This window comes from Medicago sativa, chromosome 7 (genome assembly GCF_051527215.1).
Source record: "Medicago sativa cultivar Bolivia chromosome 7, Bolivia_mono, whole genome shotgun sequence".
In the NCBI taxonomy this organism is placed as follows: Eukaryota; Viridiplantae; Streptophyta; class Magnoliopsida; order Fabales; family Fabaceae; genus Medicago; species Medicago sativa.
Window position 1 is genome coordinate 78,446,393 of NC_140755.1, and position 20,655 is coordinate 78,467,047.

At 32.8% G+C, this 20,655-nt stretch overlaps 3 protein-coding genes and 1 long non-coding RNA gene across 4 annotated transcripts; 3 read left to right on the forward strand and 1 right to left on the reverse strand.

Annotated features, from left to right (window-relative positions):
- Window positions 1-5,013: 5,013 nt before the first annotated feature.
- LOC146908840 (subtilisin-like protease SBT3) lies at window positions 5,014-7,856 on the forward strand. Its single transcript, XM_085724411.1, has 2 exons — window positions 5,014-5,872; window positions 6,010-7,856. The coding sequence occupies exons 1-2, from the start codon at window positions 5,176-5,178 to the stop codon at window positions 7,623-7,625; spliced, it is 2,313 nt and encodes a 770-aa protein (XP_085580537.1). The 5' UTR covers window positions 5,014-5,175; the 3' UTR covers window positions 7,626-7,856.
- Window positions 7,857-11,079: 3,223 nt separating this feature from the next.
- On the reverse strand, window positions 11,080-16,229 carry LOC146908841 (uncharacterized). Its single transcript, XR_015019665.1, has 2 exons — window positions 16,019-16,229; window positions 11,080-12,481 (listed from the first exon to the last, which is right to left on the reverse strand). It is a non-coding gene; the product is annotated as an uncharacterized LOC146908841 (long non-coding RNA).
- Window positions 11,625-15,082, forward strand: LOC146908842 (wall-associated receptor kinase-like 1). The gene is made up of 2 exons (XM_085727479.1): window positions 11,625-12,505; window positions 13,417-15,082. The coding sequence occupies exons 1-2, from the start codon at window positions 11,653-11,655 to the stop codon at window positions 14,601-14,603; spliced, it is 2,040 nt and encodes a 679-aa protein (XP_085583605.1). The 5' UTR covers window positions 11,625-11,652; the 3' UTR covers window positions 14,604-15,082.
- Window positions 16,230-17,843: 1,614 nt separating the features above from the next.
- LOC146908843 (wall-associated receptor kinase-like 2) lies at window positions 17,844-20,596 on the forward strand. Its single transcript, XM_085727480.1, has 2 exons — window positions 17,844-18,751; window positions 19,223-20,596. The coding sequence occupies exons 1-2, from the start codon at window positions 17,863-17,865 to the stop codon at window positions 20,401-20,403; spliced, it is 2,070 nt and encodes a 689-aa protein (XP_085583606.1). The 5' UTR covers window positions 17,844-17,862; the 3' UTR covers window positions 20,404-20,596.
- The last annotated feature ends 59 nt before the right edge of the window (window positions 20,597-20,655 follow it).

Consider the following 20,655-nt stretch of genomic DNA (forward strand, 5'->3'; position numbering starts at 1 on the left):
CATTGTTGAATTGCTTGTACAAGTCAAAAGGTGTCGAACCCACCGGAACATCAAATAATTAGTTACAATGTTAGAGATGAACTAATCTCTGGACTCTTGAGGAGTCAATTGGCACCACATAATAATGAGTTTTTGGTTAATAGAATAGCCATAATAAGGATGTTATTATTTTCTGTACCTAAGGATGGCGACATTTTAATATTTTTTGTGTAGCCCAAGGGCCGTATCTGGGGCAGGGCGAAGAGGGCGACCGCCCTAAACCCCAAAAAATAAGTGCGAAATTTGGGACCTAAATTTTTCTTTTTAGAGGTCTATTAGGCCTTAAAAATATGTTTAGTTTTTTTTTTTTTTATCAAGTTTCATGTTTATATATATTTATTAGTTAGGACCTAAATTGTAGGTTCGTCCTACGCCACTAAAATCTCAAAAACAGCCCTGGTAGCCCAAAGAGATTTAAACTACATAGGATAGAACTAATATACTAATATTTTTTGTACCTAAGGATGGCATTATTTTAATATTCTTTGTTAGTTCGACACATTTCTTAGTCCTAAATTTAAACTCCCACTATCTTAAATTATAAACAAAAATGATCAAAGAAAGTTAATAAATTTGATTAGTTATTGTTTTTATGTTAGGAAGAAGAAATTGGTTTTTAGAATTTTGTCAAACTTTGCAAATTGGTCCCTATAAATTTTTAAAAACTGTAAATTAGTCTTAATAATTTTCAAAGATTGCATATACCCTATAATTTTTCAAAATTTGTAAATTGGTTTGTAAAATTTAAATTTTTTTAAACTTGTCCCTATTTTCATATATTGAAAATGGTAGGTAGCTCAACTTTTTGAAATTTCAAAAATGGAGAATGTTATGCATTGATTAAGCAACTAAAACAAGTAATTTTTTTTTTTTTATAAAAGGTGGTGTAATTATTACTAAATAAAAAGTTAAAACTTATTTATTTTCAAGACAAATTTTCTATTTATAGATTTCTTAACCATTGTCTTTGGGACACCGGTTAGCAAGACCTTTAAAAAAATTATCCCAACAAAATTTAAGAATGAATCATTTTTATACTTCATCCAAATAAAACAATTTAGAAATGAAGCAAATATAATTGAAACATTTGAATTCTCTAAAATTCTAATTTTCATTCAATTCATAATTACCTCATCGAAACACATGCTTATAGTTGAAGAATCAACCAATGGACTCACATATGAACCATAACTTCTTGCACTACACACCTCCCTCGATGGCACCAAATGCATGCTGTTGTCATTTTCTTGATGGACATTAGCAAGGCCTAACAACTGTGATTCGAACAATTAATCTGGAGAAAGACTTAAATAGTCATAAATACAAATAATGTTTTTTTTGGTGTCTGGGATTCGAACCCCAGACCATATATTATATATTGTCCTTACCAACCGAGCTAAACTGGGGACACAAATAAAATTATTTGGGCGCACACACAACAATAACAAAATTTAAATAATAAAGAAATTGGTCATATCTTTCAACATTATTAAATCATTTTATCTTTAAGAAGAAAAATAATTATGTGAGTATGCCTAAATTTTTTAAATTTAGGTTTGTCCATAAGTAAATATTTTTTATTAATCTTGAGACAAATTTTTTTTTTACAAAAAGCCTATCATAAAACGGAGGGAGTACAAAATAAGTTTTTTTTTTTCTTCTAACAGAAAACATGGAAGATGCTAAGGTTTCCATTGATGCTCAAACCATATGGTACTATATCTTTCAATCACATTTTCGCTTCAAAATTTAGTAGGGATGCGATCCAACTGCTTCTTCATATTGAAATTAATCTATTAATTTAATCACATTATCATTTTTAAAGCCTCAACATAAATGGTAGTCATTTATCATATTTATCACAATCTCATATTTTTAGACATTAAAATTACTTAAAAAAAATAATACTATTGATATGTTTTTACTTACATCTAATAAATCCATTGACCCTTTCAGTAACACTTTTAATATTTTTTTTTATTAAAAGAAAGGACACCCTATACTTGTACCAAAAAAAAAAAAAGAAAGGACACACTATACAGCTTTTTTGTGTGATGCTATTTCCATGAAAATATCTTCCATTAAACATTTCACGTGGGCAGAGATTTCAACCGAATTTATGGATTCCTCAAAATAGAAAATTGTTTGATGAGTAACGATGTCCTTGTTTATTGTTCGATGAAATCCTAAGGACCATTTTATTGTTGAAAAAATAATCCTTTATTATAAAAGCTAGACTTGGTCAGCAAACATGCTTGCCCTGATTCGCCCTAATTTGCCCTAATCCCTAACATTTTTCCCTCCTAAACATGTACTTATTGCTAATCTAATCTCACCCGTTGATTCAAACTTTATTTTCACACTTGATCACACCCGTTAATGCTAATTGAAAACGAATAACACACTTTTAATGCAATTGAAGATGTAGTTATTGCTAATCAAGTCAGTCAAAACTCTATTTTTAAACTCCCCATTTTCTCTCATATAACTTAGTTAATGCTAATTGAAAACGAATAACACACTCTTAATGCAATTGAAGACGTAGTTATTGCTAATCAAGTCTGTCAACAACCCCCTACGTCTCAGCCGTGGATCTCATAACAAACTTTTAAACCAAGCTAGACTTGATGAGCTGGCATGTTTGCCCTAATCCCTTGCATTTTTCCTTCCTAAGCAGGTAATTATTGCTAATATAATCTCCCAACCACACACTTAATCACAGCCGTTGATTCAAACTCTATTTTCAAACTCCTCATTTTCTCTCTCATACATAAATGTCATAATGGCAATTGAAAACAGTGCTAATCATCTACATTTTCCATCATTAATACGTAGTTAATGCTAATCAAGTCAGTCAACCACTCCCTTCATCTCAGCCGTAGATCTCATAACCTTTCATGTATTAATGTTAATCAACTCAGTCAAGCACCCCCTACATCTCAGTCGTAGATCTCATAACCTTCCATGTATATTAACGATTACATTCCCATTACCCTCTCCTACCATCATTTTTACGTCTAAACAGTTTAGACTTAACAATGGAAAGTGATGCATAAACTCTCTTAGCATTGCACTGCTTGAAGGGTACAAATAACACAACAAAATCTAACCATGTTTCATCTTCTTTCTTGATTTCTTATGTTTTGTTTCATATATATTTTTCAACTTGCACTAATTTCTTTGAATCTTTGATCTTTTTCAGCTCCATTAGATCCAAATCCTATAACTGATTTGGACAAGTTTGTTAACAGATTGCGAGTTCAATATAGAACTCTTCGACTTGAGTTCGTGTAACAGATGTGAGTGCAAGATTACTGATACTGTGTTTTTATAGATGCGACATTTCAAATTAAAAGTTCATTTGATCATTTTTCTCACTTACTAATTTCAGAAATATATGTTTTCCAGGGTGCACTTATGTTGCCAAAAACCTTTGTCTCTGATTTTGGTGCATTTCTAGCCTTCCGCAAAAAAGATTGTATAGATCACAAAAATCATGCTATGAATGACATTTCAAATAAGGATATCAAATGGTTAACAAAATATTGGTCAATATATTTTTTGTTAATTTTTCTGTTTCCATTATTTACGGTGATGGCACTTATTTGATTCTCTCCATTTGTCTTTATGATGTAATTTTAAATCAAGCAGTGAAAGGGTATGTGCAATTCTGTTAACAAGTAGTGAATATTATTTTGATACTCACATTTACGTGCAAGGATGTCTTTTTAAGGAGACACGTTAATTGTGCAAGATAGGAGTATTGTTAGTATATACAAAGTCATCTCAATTAATGCATTTGGTGAAGAAAAAAGTAATGATATTTATGGAACTTAATGATATTTCATAAAGAATAAAATGAAAATTACCACGTGGTTATTGCTAATCGAATTTGAATTTACATGTAACAAGTCAAATTTCAAATATTTATGAAACTTAATGATGTTTCATTGTGAATAAAAGAAACTTATTGCTCATACGAAATAGAAGAGGTTAGTAACGCTAATCGAATAAAAGAAAAAAGTAATGATATTTATGGAACTTAATGATATTTCATGAAGAATTAAAGAAAAATTACCACGTAGTTATTGCTAATCAAATTTGAAATTGTCTGTCATCCATGTAACAAGTCAAATTTCAAATATTTATGAAACTTAATGATATTTCATTGTGAATAAAAGAAACTTATTGCTCATTATTGCTAATCAAAATTTCAGGTCATGAATAGATGGTAAAGTTGTAAACCAATGTCCACGCCAAGAGAGGGTGTTATTCGTTTACATTATTGTGATTGATTCAATTAACTTCTACGTGGTATGACCCGTGCGGTAGCACGGGTCAAGAGTCTAGTTAGGAAAAAAAGGAATATTTACCTATTTCGTGAAATGTATACATGTACTACTCAAGTTGTCATGGATTTGGACCCATAATGACCCCATGGTCACGGATGCATAAGAACTCTTCTCAATCAAATTGTTTTCTTTAAAGAAAGTAAAGTACTAATATATGTTTTTAGTAGAGTTGTGGGCTTTTTTATTTACAAAATAGTGATGTAATTAAGTGTTCTTGTATTTTAACACATGATCTTTAATTGTCCTTGTTTCTTTGCTTTATGTTTTATGTTTTTGTTGATGATTATCAACTTCTAAAAGAGGTATTTCTTCCTCCTTACTTGCACGTGACTTTATTCTGTACACTTTTAAATTTTGATAGGTATTTCATTCCAATCAATATCAACACAACACAAAGACACTCTATATTGTCCAAATAAAATTATGTGGACAGTGAAATCATTTTTGACTTGTCCATCATGCAAATACCAATTATACCATATGTATGCATATATGTCATTGGTTTAAGACACAGTGGTCTTACATGTGATCTTTTACATTTTTTTTTTGAAAGCGATTGATATTTTACATTGTATAAAAAAAATCTATTTTCTGAATATATGTTTCCTGTGCATGAAAATTTATGTCCAATCATTTGGAAGCAATATCATTCTCAATCTTCTAAATAATTCATAAATGTCACATCATTGATACTCTCCACAGAATGAAATTTCCTATATAGTCACATGATAATAGGAATCAAGAGCCAAAAAACCATTTCTTTGTTCACATGCAAAAATAATCAATGGAGCCTAACTTTGTGTTTTCAATTCTTCTCATAATTTCTCTTTGGTTTCTATTAACCTTTCATAGCAATGCTGAGACTTCAACATATATAATCCATATGAACAAATCCTTCTTTCCTCAAGTCTTCACAACCCATCATGATTGGTTTAAATCCACCATTCATTCCTTAAAATCAAAAACATTAATACCTGATGATTATGACCAAGCATCAAAGCAATCACAGAAGAAACTAGTGTACACCTATGATAATGCCATGTATGGATTTAGTGCATTGTTATCTTCAAATGAGTTAGAGACTCTTAAGAACATTGATGGCTTTGTTGCAGCATATCAAGACAGAACAGCAACCATTGACACAACTCATACCTTTGAATTTCTCTCCCTAGATTCTCCAAGTGGACTATGGCATACTTCAAATTTTGGCGACGATGTCGTTGTTGGTGTTATTGATACTGGTGTGTGGCCTGAGAGTCAAAGCTTTAAAGATGATGGCATGACAAAGAAAATTCCAAACAAATGGAACGGAACATGTGAAACTGGCCAAGAATTCAATACCTCAATGTGTAACTTCAAATTGATTGGAGCTAGATATTTCAACAAAGGTGTGATTGCTTCAAATCCAAATGTTACAATCAGCATGAACTCAGCTAGAGACACTATAGGACATGGAACTCACACATCATCAACTGTTGCAGGTAACTAAGTTTTTGTTGTTGGAGACAAATTTTAGTAAATTATGTTAATTTCCGATGTTTGAACTCTCGACTTCCTGGTTAGTACTCATTCGGTGTCTCTCAGCTCACCAACCGAACTGTCTGCTTTGAACTTGTAGGTAACTATGTTAATGGAGCTTCTTATTTTGGTTATGCTAAAGGAATAGCAAGAGGCATTGCACCAAAAGCTAGGATTGCTATGTACAAAGTCATTTGGGAAGAGGGTCGTTTCGCCTCTGATGTTTTAGCGGGCATGGACCAAGCTATTAACGATGGTGTTGATGTGATTTCAATCTCAATGGGATTCGACGATGTTCCACTTTATGAAGATCCTATAGCAATAGCTTCTTTTGCAGCTATGGAAAAAGGAATTGTTGTTTCATCTTCTGCAGGTAACGCAGGACCTGAATTCGGAACCTTGCACAATGGTATCCCCTGGCTCCTTACAGCAGCTGCAGGCACCATAGATAGAACTTTTGGCACTCTTGTTTTGGGAAATGGTCAAATCATTATTGGTTGGACTTTGTTTCCAGCAAATGCTATAGTTGAAAATGTTCCACTTGTTTACAATAACACTTTATCTTCATGCAATTCATTGAACTTGTTATCTCAACTTAACAAAAAAGGCATCATTCTTTGTGATGATGGCTCATTGTCAAACACAAACAAAACCTCAGTGTTTAACCAAATCAATGTTGTTACACAAGCCAATGTGTTAGGGGCAGTGTTTGTCTCTGATAGTCCTCTATTAATTGATTTAGGACGTATCTCCTCTCCAAGTATTGTAATAAAGCCAAAAGATGCACAATCTGTGATCAATTATGCAAAAAGCAGTAAGAATCCTACATCAAGCATTAAGTTTCAACAAACATTTGTTGGAACAAAGCCAGCACCAGCTGCAGCACATTACTCATCAAGAGGTCCATCACATAGCTATCCATGGATTTTGAAGCCTGATGTAATGGCACCTGGCTCTAGAGTTCTTGCAGCTTATATTCCTAATAAAGCAACAGCTAGAATTGGCACAAATGTGTTCTTATCAAGTGACTACAATTTCATGTCAGGAACATCCATGTCTTGTCCTCATGTTTCTGGTGTAGTTGCTCTTCTCAAAGCTGCACATCCACAATGGAGTGCTGCTGCTATAAGGTCTGCATTGATAACCACAGCTAATCCTTTGGATAATACACAAAACCCTATAAGGGATAATGGTTACCCTTCTCAATATGCTTCGCCTCTTACTATCGGTGCCGGTGAGATTGATCCTAATAGAGCGATGAATCCAGGTTTGATTTATGATGCTACACCACAAGACTATGTTAATCTCCTATGTGGTTTGAAATTCACTAAGAACCAAATTTTAACAATTACAAGATCAAATTCTTATGGTTGTGAAAACCCTTCTTTGGATCTTAATTACCCTTCATTTATAGCTTTTTACAGCAACAAAACAAGATCAATGGTTCACAAATTTAAGAGGATTGTTACCAATGTTGGTGATGGTGCTGCTACATATAGAGCTAAAGTGACCTATCCAAAAGGTAGTGTTGTGACAGTGTCACCTGATATATTAACTTTCAAATATAAAAATGAGAAACAAAGTTACTACATTATCATAAAGTATGTTATGTACAAGAAGGAAAATGTATCATTTGGAGATCTTGTTTGGATTGAAGATGGTGGAACACACACTGTTAGAAGTCCTATTGTAGTGGCACCAAGTGGAATTGTATAAAAAATCTGCAAACTTTGTGGGACCTATCCCTGAAATAATTGCATGTAGTTTGGTATGAACTTCCATTTTGAGTGTCCTACCTAGTTATGTCATATAGGATTGAATTGAACATGTATGTGAAAGTGTACTAATTCACAAGGATTTGGACTGTGTTTCAATTATGTGAATGATTTCTAAATAGGGCTATCAATTAATAAATTGCATACACTTAAAAACAAGTTTCTTGTTTTACTCATTGCATTGGACTTTGTTCACTAGAACTCAGTGATAGATCACGGGTCAGGAATTAGTTTTTCACTTCAATTTTTTTTAAGCAAAGTGTTCTTCAAATAGTGGTTTATAAAGATTTGGATACATTATTTTGGTCACACTTAAAAAAAAGTGCACTATATAATTATTTTAAAAAATACATATTATTTAATTTTTTTCTGTATTTTTTCTTTTTTTGTGTGTTAGAAAGATGTGGTCAAATCTTTATATTCACCTACAAATTATTCTTATATAATTTGAAATTTGCTTTCATGTGAAGAGTAAGGAGATAGGGTTGGAAGTTTGGAACGTGACATGGTTTCAGACCTTAGTTTGCCCGTGAACATGAACATTGTAATTATTCAACAAACCGGCCTATTATTATTTTATTTAAGGAATGTGATTCACGATGCGGTTTGAATCAGTTTTGAGGTAAAAAAATCATTGATCTAAAATAAAAATCACATGCAGTTTGATTCGATTGGAATGGACTATTTTAAGAAAATCCAATCCAAATACAGGCGATTTAATTTGGAATGATTTTTGGATATCCAAAATGTAACATGTAATTTTTTTTATTAATATTAAAAAAAAATCATACAAGATATTAATATTACATATACTCCATAAAATAATAGGTTTGATATAAAATATAACACAAATATATTAAAAAACAACATTACATAATAAAATTGATTGATTATATTTGAAACATACGAAATAGTAATAATATACTTTAAATTATTGTAATATATAAGATTAAAAATAAACAAACAATGTATTAATGCAATAATGTATTAGTGCAATATATAATACTAATAAAATAATAAATATGTATTGAAATTTACTTTCAATTTTGAAAAAAGTGATCTAAAATTTGATCCGACCCCAACGATTTTACAAAACAACATCCAAAAATATTTGGTTTTTTATTTTATTTTTATGGATCGTATTGTGGTTTTATTTTGGATAGGTTGGAATTTGAATACCCTTAACTGTGATAATGCATGCAACCTACACCAGAGTGGAGTAAATAGAAAATTTGATTGGTCATATTTAGACACACGTATTTAAAAAAGGTAAAAAGAATGAATCAAATAATATATATTTTGAGTGTTTTTTTTAAATGATGTGCATAAATACTTGCGACAGCCTGCGAGCTTAACTCAAATATTGAGGTTCAAACTCGAGACATTCCATTTATTTACATTAAAAATGTGATTTTTTTTTTAAGACAAAATGTGAATTTCTTGTCATAGAGTATACTTGAATAAATATAAAAATAAAGAGTGATGCTATTTGGTACGGAAGTTTTATGTGCGGATTTTAACGAATGCACGTGCAAAAACTTATCTCCCCTCTCCCACGTGCAGAGTCAGGTTTTTATTAAAAAACAATATATCAAAAAAATACAACCCGTCGTAGACCTTCCACCATTGTCATCCTCCCTGACCTTCCACCATTTCCTTGTTAAACATTCTTTTAATTATGCAATGAGAAGACGATGGACTCTAAAATTCATTGTGTTTGATGAATGAAATACCCAACCCATTTTTATTTTCATTTGTTAATTAATAACATGAAAAATACCTAAATTAAATTCAGAACTTTGTACTAAATAATTAGATAAATTGGCTCCTAATAATTACTCTTCTTCAGCAATGGAGGTGGTTGTGAAGGCCATGAATTGAATTTTCTGCAAATCGAAATCCATTTCAAAATACCTCCATAAAAACAGAACATCTGCAGACAAAGGTTAAAGAGGACTCTGGAGCCAAATTTCCTATGACGGTGGCACCATGTGTAGTTATCAGTGAGGCGGTGATTGGTGAAATAGTAGTGTATAAAAGGGGTAGGAGGATACGGTGTGCTGTATATTTAGATTTGGATTTTAGTTGAGACTAATTTAAAAGCATTGCCACGTAGTCATTCGTCAAATTTCGCACCTCTTTTCCGTCCTAAACAGCATTTTCCAAAAATAAAATACTTGTGACACTTGCAAGACTATCGGATTATACGGATTCCTGTCTCATTTGATATTGAAGATTCATTCATATCTTTTCGAGAAGAAAAAAAAAAAAACAAAAAAGATTCATTCATATCTCAATTGATAACGATATCATTCTTGTATTTCTATGACACAACGCATACTTTACTTGACAAATGACATGGACGGGTACACAATGCGTGTGATACAGTACATTCTAGATAATTTAAATATGGATTTTAAAAAACTGTAAATTAAAAAGGCTAAATACGATATGTATATTACGATAAAAAAAATTATATTTACAATGATTTATTGAGAACTGAAAAGCAAACGAGGAATAAACTGTGCAACTTTTTTTAATGACACATGTGTATTCAACTGCCTGTCATTACGATAAGTATTTGCATAAATACTTTTGAAAATATGTAATCACATAATACCATTAAAAAATTAATTAGATGCTTGTGTAAGAAAACTAATGAAGTTTAAATACGGTTTTAGTTCATCTATTTTGTCTCGTTCACAATTTCAATCTCCTATTTTTTCTAAATCTAAAATTTTGATCCTTAATTTTTGATGTTTTGTAAAACTAGTTTATCCGTCAAGTAATATTAAATATTTAGCTGAGTTGATATTGTGATATTGAAAAGATATATATACTCCATCAGTTACAAAATATAAACAAAAATGACTTAAAGAAAGTTGATGTATTTTTTATTTTTATATTTTTTTTATAAGAAAAGTTGATGTATTTAAATCAAATATATTAATTTTATTTGACTCCATTTTACTTATATTTTGTTACGGACGAAGTATGTGATGGTGACCACATAAATTTGATGTGGTTACATGATGGAAAATTGAGATGTTAGTGATCACGTGGAGCTTTACGAACTCAATGGATCAATGTCATGACTTCGTATTTATATAGTAGGTTTAGAGTTTTGGTCCTTGAAACGTTACATGGACAACTCTCCTCAAGGAACACATCTAAGCATATTCGTCATCATTGGATTCATCCTAAACGGTTCAAATCTTCTTATGGGGACTTGATCCGGTGATATTGAGCGCGAATCAATATTATGGTCCACCGGCGTATAAGCTTTGAAGGGTACCCAAATCCAGTTAAGGATTGGGTTGTGACACAGTCTTAAACACTTATGTCATTCACGTAGCAATTTTTTTATATTTACAAAGACATCACAAAGTCATGTATAAGTGCAAAGAATTTCTAGATAAACTTGATGTTCCTGCAGATAAACTTAAAAGCTAGAATACAAACAAATAATTTTTAATTTGTCGTCCTGCATGTAGAAGTAGTCAAACTATTAATATTTTCAAACATGGCCATACTAAGGGAATGTTTATTAGTAAAAACATTGTTCTTTTGTATCACGAGTGGTATGTAGCATGCCTTATTCTTTGCATCTGCATAATCCATGAAAGGTAAAAAGTCATGTTCTCATTCAAATTCAAAGCTGGAAGACATTTAAATTTGAATTAATTTTTGATTGGGCCTCTTTGAGTTTGAAGTCACACTGGATCAGTAAGTAACAAACTTTTCCTTCTTTTAAATATCATTAGTATTTCAATAATATTAACCGTCCTGGTCATTAATATTTGAAAATCATGTGTCTAATTCAATCAACAACTTTGGCTGAATATTCTGCATACCGAGTCAAGGAATAAAACAAAAGCAATGCCGCGTGATAAGAACTAAACCACCTCTTTAAACACTGAAAACAATTGAAGTGTAACTCATTTCTTGTCTTCTCTAGAAACTTAATCATGGAACTTCACAACCACATTCTTCACTTCACAGTTCTGTTCTTATGTATGTTTTCTCAGTCACTCAACTGCCAACAAGTATACCTCAATAACACTGTCTTTGACTGCACTAACACCACTTCTGTACCAAAAGGATACCTCTGCAATGGCCTTAAAAAATCATGTACTTCCTTTTTAGTTTTCAAGTCAAAACCTCTCTATGATAACCCTACAAAAATTGCCTACCTTCTTGGCTCTGAAGCATCAACCATAGCCTCAATCAATAAGATCCCTATAAATGAGAAGATTCCTTCAAATAAATCAATCATTGTCCCAGTCTTCTGTTCATGTTTTGGAAATATCTACCAGCATAGTACATCTTACACTGTAAAGCAGAATGATACCTACTATGAGTTGGTAAAAGAAACTTACCAAGGCCTTACAACCTGCCAGGCATTGATGGGTCAGAACTACTATGCTCCTGTCTTAATTGCACTTGATGCTGAGCTCACAGTTCCAATACTATGTGCTTGTCCCACAGCAAACTTGACGGCAAAAGGGGTTACCTCCTTACTCGTTCACATGGTGAACTATGGTGACACGGTTAAGTCGATAGGAGAGGCTTATGGTGTTGATGAGCATAGTATGCGAGAAGCCAATCGGTTGCCAGTGCTGCAAAGTGCAAACAGCAGTGTGATCCTCTTTGCATCGACGCCTATGCTAGTTCCTCTGAGACGCAAGAATTGTAAAGAGAACTCAGATAGATTCTATTGCAAATGTTCTGAGGCACTGCATGGAGATGAAAGCTCCAAGGGGATCTACTGTGACGAATCTCCTAGACGAAAAGTTCCTGCAAAATTGGTTGCTGCCTCAGGTATATTTGTCTACTCTAAACCCTCTTCAAGAACAATTTTAAAAAAGTATAGGTTTTAGTGAAATAGTGGTTTTTACATTTTAGCATAGCTAGTTAGTGTTGAAATTATGAGTTTTAGATAAAAGAAGAAAAATACTCCCTCCGTTTCAAAATGAGTGTCGTTTTAGGTGTTTACACACATATTAAGAAATGCAATGATTAAGAGAAAGAGAATGGTTATTTTACCAAATTATCCTTATTAACTATTGGTTAGTTTTAAAAGTAATACTTTGGAAGTAGTGTGCAGAGTATTAATTGGAGGGTACAATTGAAAAGAAAAAGTTATTATTGCATTGGAAAATGAAAGCGACACTCATTTTGAAACAATTTTTTTTTGCTAAAGCGACACTCATTTTGAAACGGAGGGAATAAGAAGAAATATAATTATAGTGAAATTTACAAAATACTAACTTGATACAAAAGACTAAACTCTAACATCTATTTATAGGAATACATAGAATCAATACTAGATAAATAGGAAAATCAGAAAATAAATCATCATAATAATAAGTAATATAAAAATTAATCCTAAGAGATAATCTAAAATACTCTAAGATTATGCACTGATCCAAGGAAATAATCTAACATGCTCTAATATAATATCAAAGATATTATAAGCTGTTTTCTTATATTCTAATAGTTAGTAAGGATACAGGTAGTTAGATAAGGCTAGAATGTTCAAATGTATCGCCATAGTCAACTACAGACATGATTTTATAGACTAGAATGAATAAAAGTGATGAGTTGATGACATATTGCAAGGCTTTTAGTGAAATAAACATAGTACTTTTCTGTTTGCTATTGAACATAAGGATGTTTCTTGCTAGTCACTGCAGCCAACTGAATTTGAAAAAATAACTGTGTACTTGCAGGTATGGGAATTGGTACAGGTTTCCTGTGTTTGTTTCTTTTGAGTTACAAATTATATCAACACATAAAGAGAAGGAGAGCGAGTACTCATAAGGAAAAGTTATTCAGGCAAAACGGTGGCTACTTGTTACAAGAGAAGTTATCATCTTATGGAAATGGAGAAATGGCAAAGCTTTTTACGGCAGAGGAGCTGCAAAGAGCAACAGATAATTACAACCGGAGTAGATTTCTTGGTCAGGGTGGCTATGGCACGGTGTACAAAGGAATGTTACCGGATGGAACCATCGTTGCAGTTAAAAAGTCAAAAGAACTAGAAAGAAACCAGATAGAGACTTTTGTCAATGAAGTGGTCATCTTGTCACAGATCAACCACAGGAATATCGTCAAACTCTTAGGCTGTTGTCTTGAAACAGAAACTCCATTACTAGTTTATGAATTTATTCCCAACGGAACACTTTCCCAACATATACATATGAAAGACCAAGAGTCCTCCCTTTCATGGGAAAACCGCCTAAGAATTGCATGTGAAGTTGCTGGAGCAGTGGCATATATGCATTTTTCGGCTTCCATTCCAATCTTTCACAGAGACATAAAACCCACAAACATACTACTAGACAGTAACTTTAGTGCCAAAGTATCTGATTTTGGGACATCAAGATCAATACCACTAGATAAGACTCACCTAACCACATTTGTAGGTGGAACTTACGGGTACATAGACCCTGAATATTTCCAGTCCAGTCAATTCACTAATAAGAGTGATGTATACAGTTTTGGGGTCGTGCTTGTAGAGCTCATAACCGGTAGAAAGCCTATTTCATTTTATGACGAAGATGACGGTCAGAATTTGATTGCACGTTTCATTCAAGTGATGAAGGAGAACCAAGTTTCTCAAATTATAGATGCTAAACTGCAAAAGGAAGTAGGGAAAGACACCATTCTTGCCATTTCAAGTCTTGCAAGGAGATGCTTGAGGCTTAATCATAAGAAAAGACCAACAATGAAAGAGGTTTCAGCAGAATTAGAAACACTGAGAAAGGCACAAAGTTGTTTTGAAATCAACCATGATCATGATTCTTCATCAAGTGATGAAGAATCATTTGGGCACGGAATTAATGAATCAACAGACCACGAATCCAGAGAGGAAAGCGTTTTATTTTCCTTACAAATAGAATCCGCGTCCTTCTGAAACACCGGATTGATACTCCTTTTTTGCTAACCCAATGCAATGAGTATCTTGTCATTGACTCTCAATCTATGAAGCATGGACAAAGACATGGATACCGGACACAACACTGACACGTTGACACCTATAAAATTTTGAAAAAATGATACAATTCAATGTAATCACAATTGTCGGTGACGTGTCGGACACTGGGACATGCCTTCAATCAAAAGTGTCCGTGCAACAGAGCTCCTAATAGACGCCTCAAGATATCCCCACAGCTTAGGCCCTTTAGGTCCGCTATGGGACTAATTATCAAGTTGGCGGTGCGACATCTAGTTTTTTACATGCATGGTTGGGCTACCTTATACTTGATTCATAATGTATTGTGCTTGATTTTCAACATATTAATGAGGATGTATCTATACCAAAGATGGCTTAGGATAAGCAATTACAACCTCTGTCTTGTAATAATGATCAGTTTTGCACTTTTTTCTGTCCTACAATAATTGTCACTTTAGGATACCAATGCAATATTATACTCTCTCCGTTTCAAAATGAGTGTCGTTTTAGGTGTTTACACACATATCAAGAAATGCAATGATTAAAAGAAAGAGAATGGTTATTTTACCAAATTATCCTTATTAATTATTGGTTAGTTTTGAAAGTAATACTTTGGAAGTAGTGTGCAGAGTATTAATTGGAGGGTACAATTGAAAAGAAAAAGTTATTATTGCATTGGAAACTAAAAGTGACATTCATTTTGAAACAATTTTTTTTGGCTAAAGCGACACTCATTTTGAAACGGAGGGAGTATTATTTTTTCACTCATATACCCTTATTTATTGAATTTCACTCAACTTGACTATAATTCATAAGGGTATTTAACTAAATGACACTAATTTTACCATTAAAATCAACTAAAGTAATTATTTCCTTATCAATCATGTACAATTCAAATATGACAATTAAATTGAGATGGAGGGAGTAATTGTTGTTAAATTGTTAGGTTATTATTTTTCTTTTTCGCAAGGGTTAAACCGAGTTCTCCAACTCCTTCAACCTGTAGCTCAAATGAATTGAGCTGCCCAAGCCTTATATCAGCTTAGAATTGACCACAACTTCTTATAGCAGAAAATTGACATGACCATGTTCCTCGTCGTGTGCTCATACCAAATTGTGCATTAAATTTCTTTCTCAAATCAAATACAAATAAATACTAATCATTTGCAACCCATGAAAATTGAGTTGAAATTCAAAACCAAACGCTCAGTAAGCAGGTCACATGAAGGCCACAAATAGAAACTGCTAATCTTAATCTAAAAGACTATGAAAAATTGACATATAACATGTTACGGTTCAAAATAGTTATTAAACATTTTTATGAATATGAAATTCATTATACTAAGTTACAAGGAACGAGATGGGAGGAGACTTACATTACATGAAGGATCAAAACGAAGGAAGATTAGCCATACGTGAACTGCAGGTGCGTATGTGGATGATGCTACGCACATTTGTTGAATGAATTTATTGGGTTGTGACTTGCGAGATACTAGGTATTTTGGGATGCAAATCTGAGTTCAGCTTCATTTGAAATAATCATAATCAATCTATGAGAATGTTTGCGTTGACTTAAATGCATTTCTTATTTTCCTATTTTCAAAAAATAAATTAAGTATTGATCTTTCTATTTTAAAAATATATTTTTTGGTCCCATAAATTAAGTATTGATCTTTCTATTTTAAAAAAAAAAAAGATAGTATTATTTTCAAGAGAATGTTGACTCACAAGAATGCTTTTTTGTGAAGATACAATTATGCTTTGGTGAAGAGATACGACTCTTTTAAAGAGTTTTTGCAAAGACAAGATGCAATGGTTGGCATAATAGTGAAAGAAAGCGTTCAATCCCATGTACCCGAGTCATGGATTCAAATCCCATAGGACACAACTTTTCAGGCGTTTACAATTTTAGTTTAACAAATGCAACTATAGGCTACTGAATCAGATTGCATCACCATTGCAATTTTTCAGATATATATTTTGGAAATTCTCTCGCAAATTCTAGTAAACTAATTTTGTTTAATTTAATTAATAGACTTTATTTTAATTTTACGGACTCTTTGATCTTTATGTTACAGTCTATTTTTTTTGAAATCTATAAAGTGTTGTCTTTTTTATTTATTTACAATGTTTTAAGTCTTACGTTTTGATTTTCAATGTTTTATTTTAAACATATTTTCGTTGTTTTTAAAATACACAGTCGTCAATTCAAAAATGCAAACCAGATTATTAGAATAAAAGAGTCTTCCCTTCAAAACTTGTTTCCTATCTCATCTAGTTTTAGATCGAAGAAATATTGTGTGTTTGATTTTAATGTAGAGAGAGTCAAAAGTAATTTTAGATACATGAAACTAATTATGACATGTTTGGTGATACATGTCAATTGTAATTGATTGGCTTCATAATTGATTTTAACTTAAAAATAAAATTTGTAGCTTTTTGACTCCAAACGTAATTTTTATATTTAAATTTATTGTTTAATTTTTTAAGCTAGATGCATTCTAACAAAATCACTCATATTTAACTCATTTTGAGCTAAAATAAATTTTGCATGATCAATTCAAAATAAAGTTGTCACCACAAAATTAATCATTCACTTTAGTCTATTATGTAGCAGCCGTAGAGGAATTGAATGCATAACCCAAGCATCTTTGAAAAAATGAGTATAATCATCTCTTAATAAATAAATAATAGCTAGATAATGACATAAGTGACAACAAACATAGAAATTCTGTTTAGAATACTTGCGTCACATCAAGATAAATTAGAAAAAGATAAGCACGTTATGTTATCCTCCTAGTTACAGCTCATAAAGAATCTTAAACTTCAAATGTGGTATATAGAAAAGTCATTATTTCAGAACTGACCAATAAGCTAGTGACAATTACTCATATCAAAAACGGAGGTCAACTTCTTTTCACAAAATCTTGAGTGATGTAGACTTAAGTTTGGAACAAATAATTGATTATTTATATCTTATGATTTGGTATGCTGAATATTCAGCCAAAAGGATATGGTTTGACCAAAACAATTCAACATTTGAATGACAAGGTGTTTAGTTACAAGAAAACTTTGCTACATAGTGTGTCACATTCTTGACTTGTAAAGGGATAAAAATGACTTAGCTAACATGTTAGTTGTTGCAACTTTGACTAATACAAATACAAATCCTTATAATTGTCAATGAATCAAGGGTGATATAAAACATGGGGGTCATAATATGAATACCTTGGATCTTAAACTACACCTCAAAATTGAAGTGCAACTCATCAAACTCATGAAGTTTCTTTATCTTTACATTCTCTCCACAGTCCTTCTCTTATGTATGTTACCTTATTCAATCAACTGTCAACAAATATTACTTAACACCACTGTCACTGATTGCTCAGGCACCCCTACAGCACCAAAAGGATACCTATGCAATAGTCCTCAAAACTCATGCAGTTCATTCTTAACTTTCAGGTCAAAACCTTCTTATGACAACCCTACAAGTATTGCTTACCTTCTTGGCTCAGAAGCATCAACCATAGCCTCAATCAACAACATCTCAAGAAATGAAAAACTTCCTACCAATAAAACAATCATTGTCCCTATCTTGTGCTCATGTTCTGGAAATATCTACCAACATAACGCTCCTTACACTATCAAAAAGGATGATACATACTTTCAATTGGTAAATGAAACTTACCAAAGTCTCACAACATGTCAGGCTTTGAAGGGTCAGAATTATTATGCTTCTGAAAACATTGCAATTGGTGCTGAGGTAACAGTTCCATTACTTTGTGCTTGTCCTACAACAAAACAGATAGCGAAAGGGATCACTTCCTTGCTGGTTTACACAGTCAACTATGGTGAAACTGTTAAGTCTATAGGAGAGGCTTATGGTGTTGATGAACAAAGCATATTAGAGGCAAATGAGTTGCAAGTGGCACCAAACAGAAGTGTGATTCTCTTTGCGTTGACACCAATATTAGTTCCTCTTAGGGGCAAGAGCTGCAAAGAGGATCCTGATAGTTTTTACTGTACTTGTTCTCAGGGAAGGCTTGCAGATGGAAGTTGTAATGAATCTCATGATCAAAAGTTTCCTGCCAAATTGGTTGCTGCATTAGGTAATATTGGACTACAATTCCCTTATTTAATTTCTAGTATTTGTAATTAATTGTAATAGAAATTTCTTAGTTCTTTGTCACAACTAAGGGTATAGTTGAAAAATCACTAACTAGACATTGGATTTCTAAGGTATCAATAGTTTTGAAACAAAAGGAAGTGATAGATTAGAAAACAAATTGAGCAGTGAATTCATGCGAGTTTTTTTTTATCCTTTTTTGGCACCTAGAGAGAAATAGACTAAACATTAGTAGGACTAACATCCTCACCAGCCCCTCCTCCCCCTCAAGACTCTGACCAACTTTTAATGACCTAGAGTACTTACTCTCGGTCATTGCATCAAATCAACGACTAAGATTTCGCTGGTGAGGAAAGATGGACTGCAAGTAAAAATGGAGATGTTTGTTATTAGTTCCAAGTCGGTAGTCTTTGCTTCTCCCTTAAATTTTAAAAATGTCTTTATGTATTTGCAGGTGTTGGCATTGGTGCAGGCTTTCTGGTATTGTTTCTGGTGGGTTACAGGTTATATCAATATATAAAGAAAAGGAGAGCGAGTATTCGTAAGGAAAAGTTATTCAGGCAAAATGGTGGTTACTTGTTACAAGAGAAGTTATCATCTTATGGAAATGGTGAAATGGCAAAGCTTTTTACAGCAGAGGAGCTCCAAAGAGCAACAGATGACTACAACCAAAGTAGGTTTCTTGGTCAAGGCGGCTATGGCACAGTGTACAAAGGAATGCTACCAGATGGAACCATAGTCGCAGTTAAAAAGTCAAAACACCTTGACAGAAACCAAATAGAAACGTTTGTCAACGAAGTAGTCATCTTATCGCAGATCAACCACAGGGATATTGTCAAACTTTTAGGTTGTTGTCTTGAGACAGAAACTCCATTACTTGTCTATGAATACATTCACAACGGAACTCTTTCCCAACATATCCATGGGAAAGACCGTGATTCATCCCTTTCATGGGAAAGTCGCCTTAGAATTGCATGTGAGGTTGCCGGAGCAGTGGCATATATGCATTTCTCAGCTTCTATTCCAATCTTCCATAGAGACATAAAACCAAGTAACATACTCCTAGACAATAACTATAGTGCCAAAGTGTCTGATTTTGGAACATCTAGATCAATTCCGTTAGATAAGACTCATTTAACCACAGCGGTAGGAGGTACTTTTGGGTACATGGATCCTGAATATTTTCAGTCAAGTCAATTTACAGATAAGAGTGATGTATATAGTTTCGGTGTGGTGCTTGTTGAGCTTATAACTGGTAGAAAGCCGATAACATTCAATGATGAAGATGAGGGTCAGAATATGACGGCACATTTCATTTCAGCGATGAAGGAAAACCAACTTTCTCAAATTTTAGATAACGCAGTGGTTAAGGAAGCAAGGCAAGATGACATTCTTACTATTGCGAATCTTGCAATGAGATGTTTGAGACTTAATGGTAAGAAAAGACCAACAATGAAAGAGGTTTCAACGGAATTAGAAGCACTAAGAAAGGTACAGAGTTCCTTACATATCAAAGATGATCAAGAATCACCAAGTGATGAACAATCACTTAGACATACAACTAATGATATATTTCATGAGTCTACGGTGGAAAGCTTTTCGCTATCCTCGCAAATGGAGTCCACATACTTCTAAAACATCAAATTGATACGTATTACTGATTTATTATGCTTTGTTCTACATTTTCAACTTATGGACTAAGGTGTATCCTGGAGACGGCTGAGGATACACATGACACTTTTTTTTTAATTTCACATGTATGGTATCAGTTTAAATTTTTGCTACATCATGACAAAAATTGACAGAAGCATGTTCTTTTACCCCTCAATCTGCACATAGCTATTACCATAGAATACATTTCATGTTTTCTTTCCTTTCAAATAATAT

Excerpts from the sequence above, each read along its gene's own strand:
- LOC146908840 (XM_085724411.1), top strand. The coding sequence starts at position 5,176 with ATGGAGCCTAACTTTGTGTTTTCAATTCTTCTCATAATTTCTCTTTGG. Across the intron at positions 5,873-6,009 it reads CACATCATCAACTGTTGCAG|GTAACTATGTTAATGGAGCT; the intron begins GTAACTAAGTTT and ends TTGAACTTGTAG.
- LOC146908842 (XM_085727479.1), top strand. The coding sequence starts at position 11,653 with ATGGAACTTCACAACCACATTCTTCACTTCACAGTTCTGTTCTTATGT. Across the intron at positions 12,506-13,416 it reads AAAATTGGTTGCTGCCTCAG|GTATGGGAATTGGTACAGGT; the intron begins GTATATTTGTCT and ends GTGTACTTGCAG.
- LOC146908843 (XM_085727480.1), top strand. The coding sequence starts at position 17,863 with ATGAATACCTTGGATCTTAAACTACACCTCAAAATTGAAGTGCAACTC. Across the intron at positions 18,752-19,222 it reads CAAATTGGTTGCTGCATTAG|GTGTTGGCATTGGTGCAGGC; the intron begins GTAATATTGGAC and ends ATGTATTTGCAG.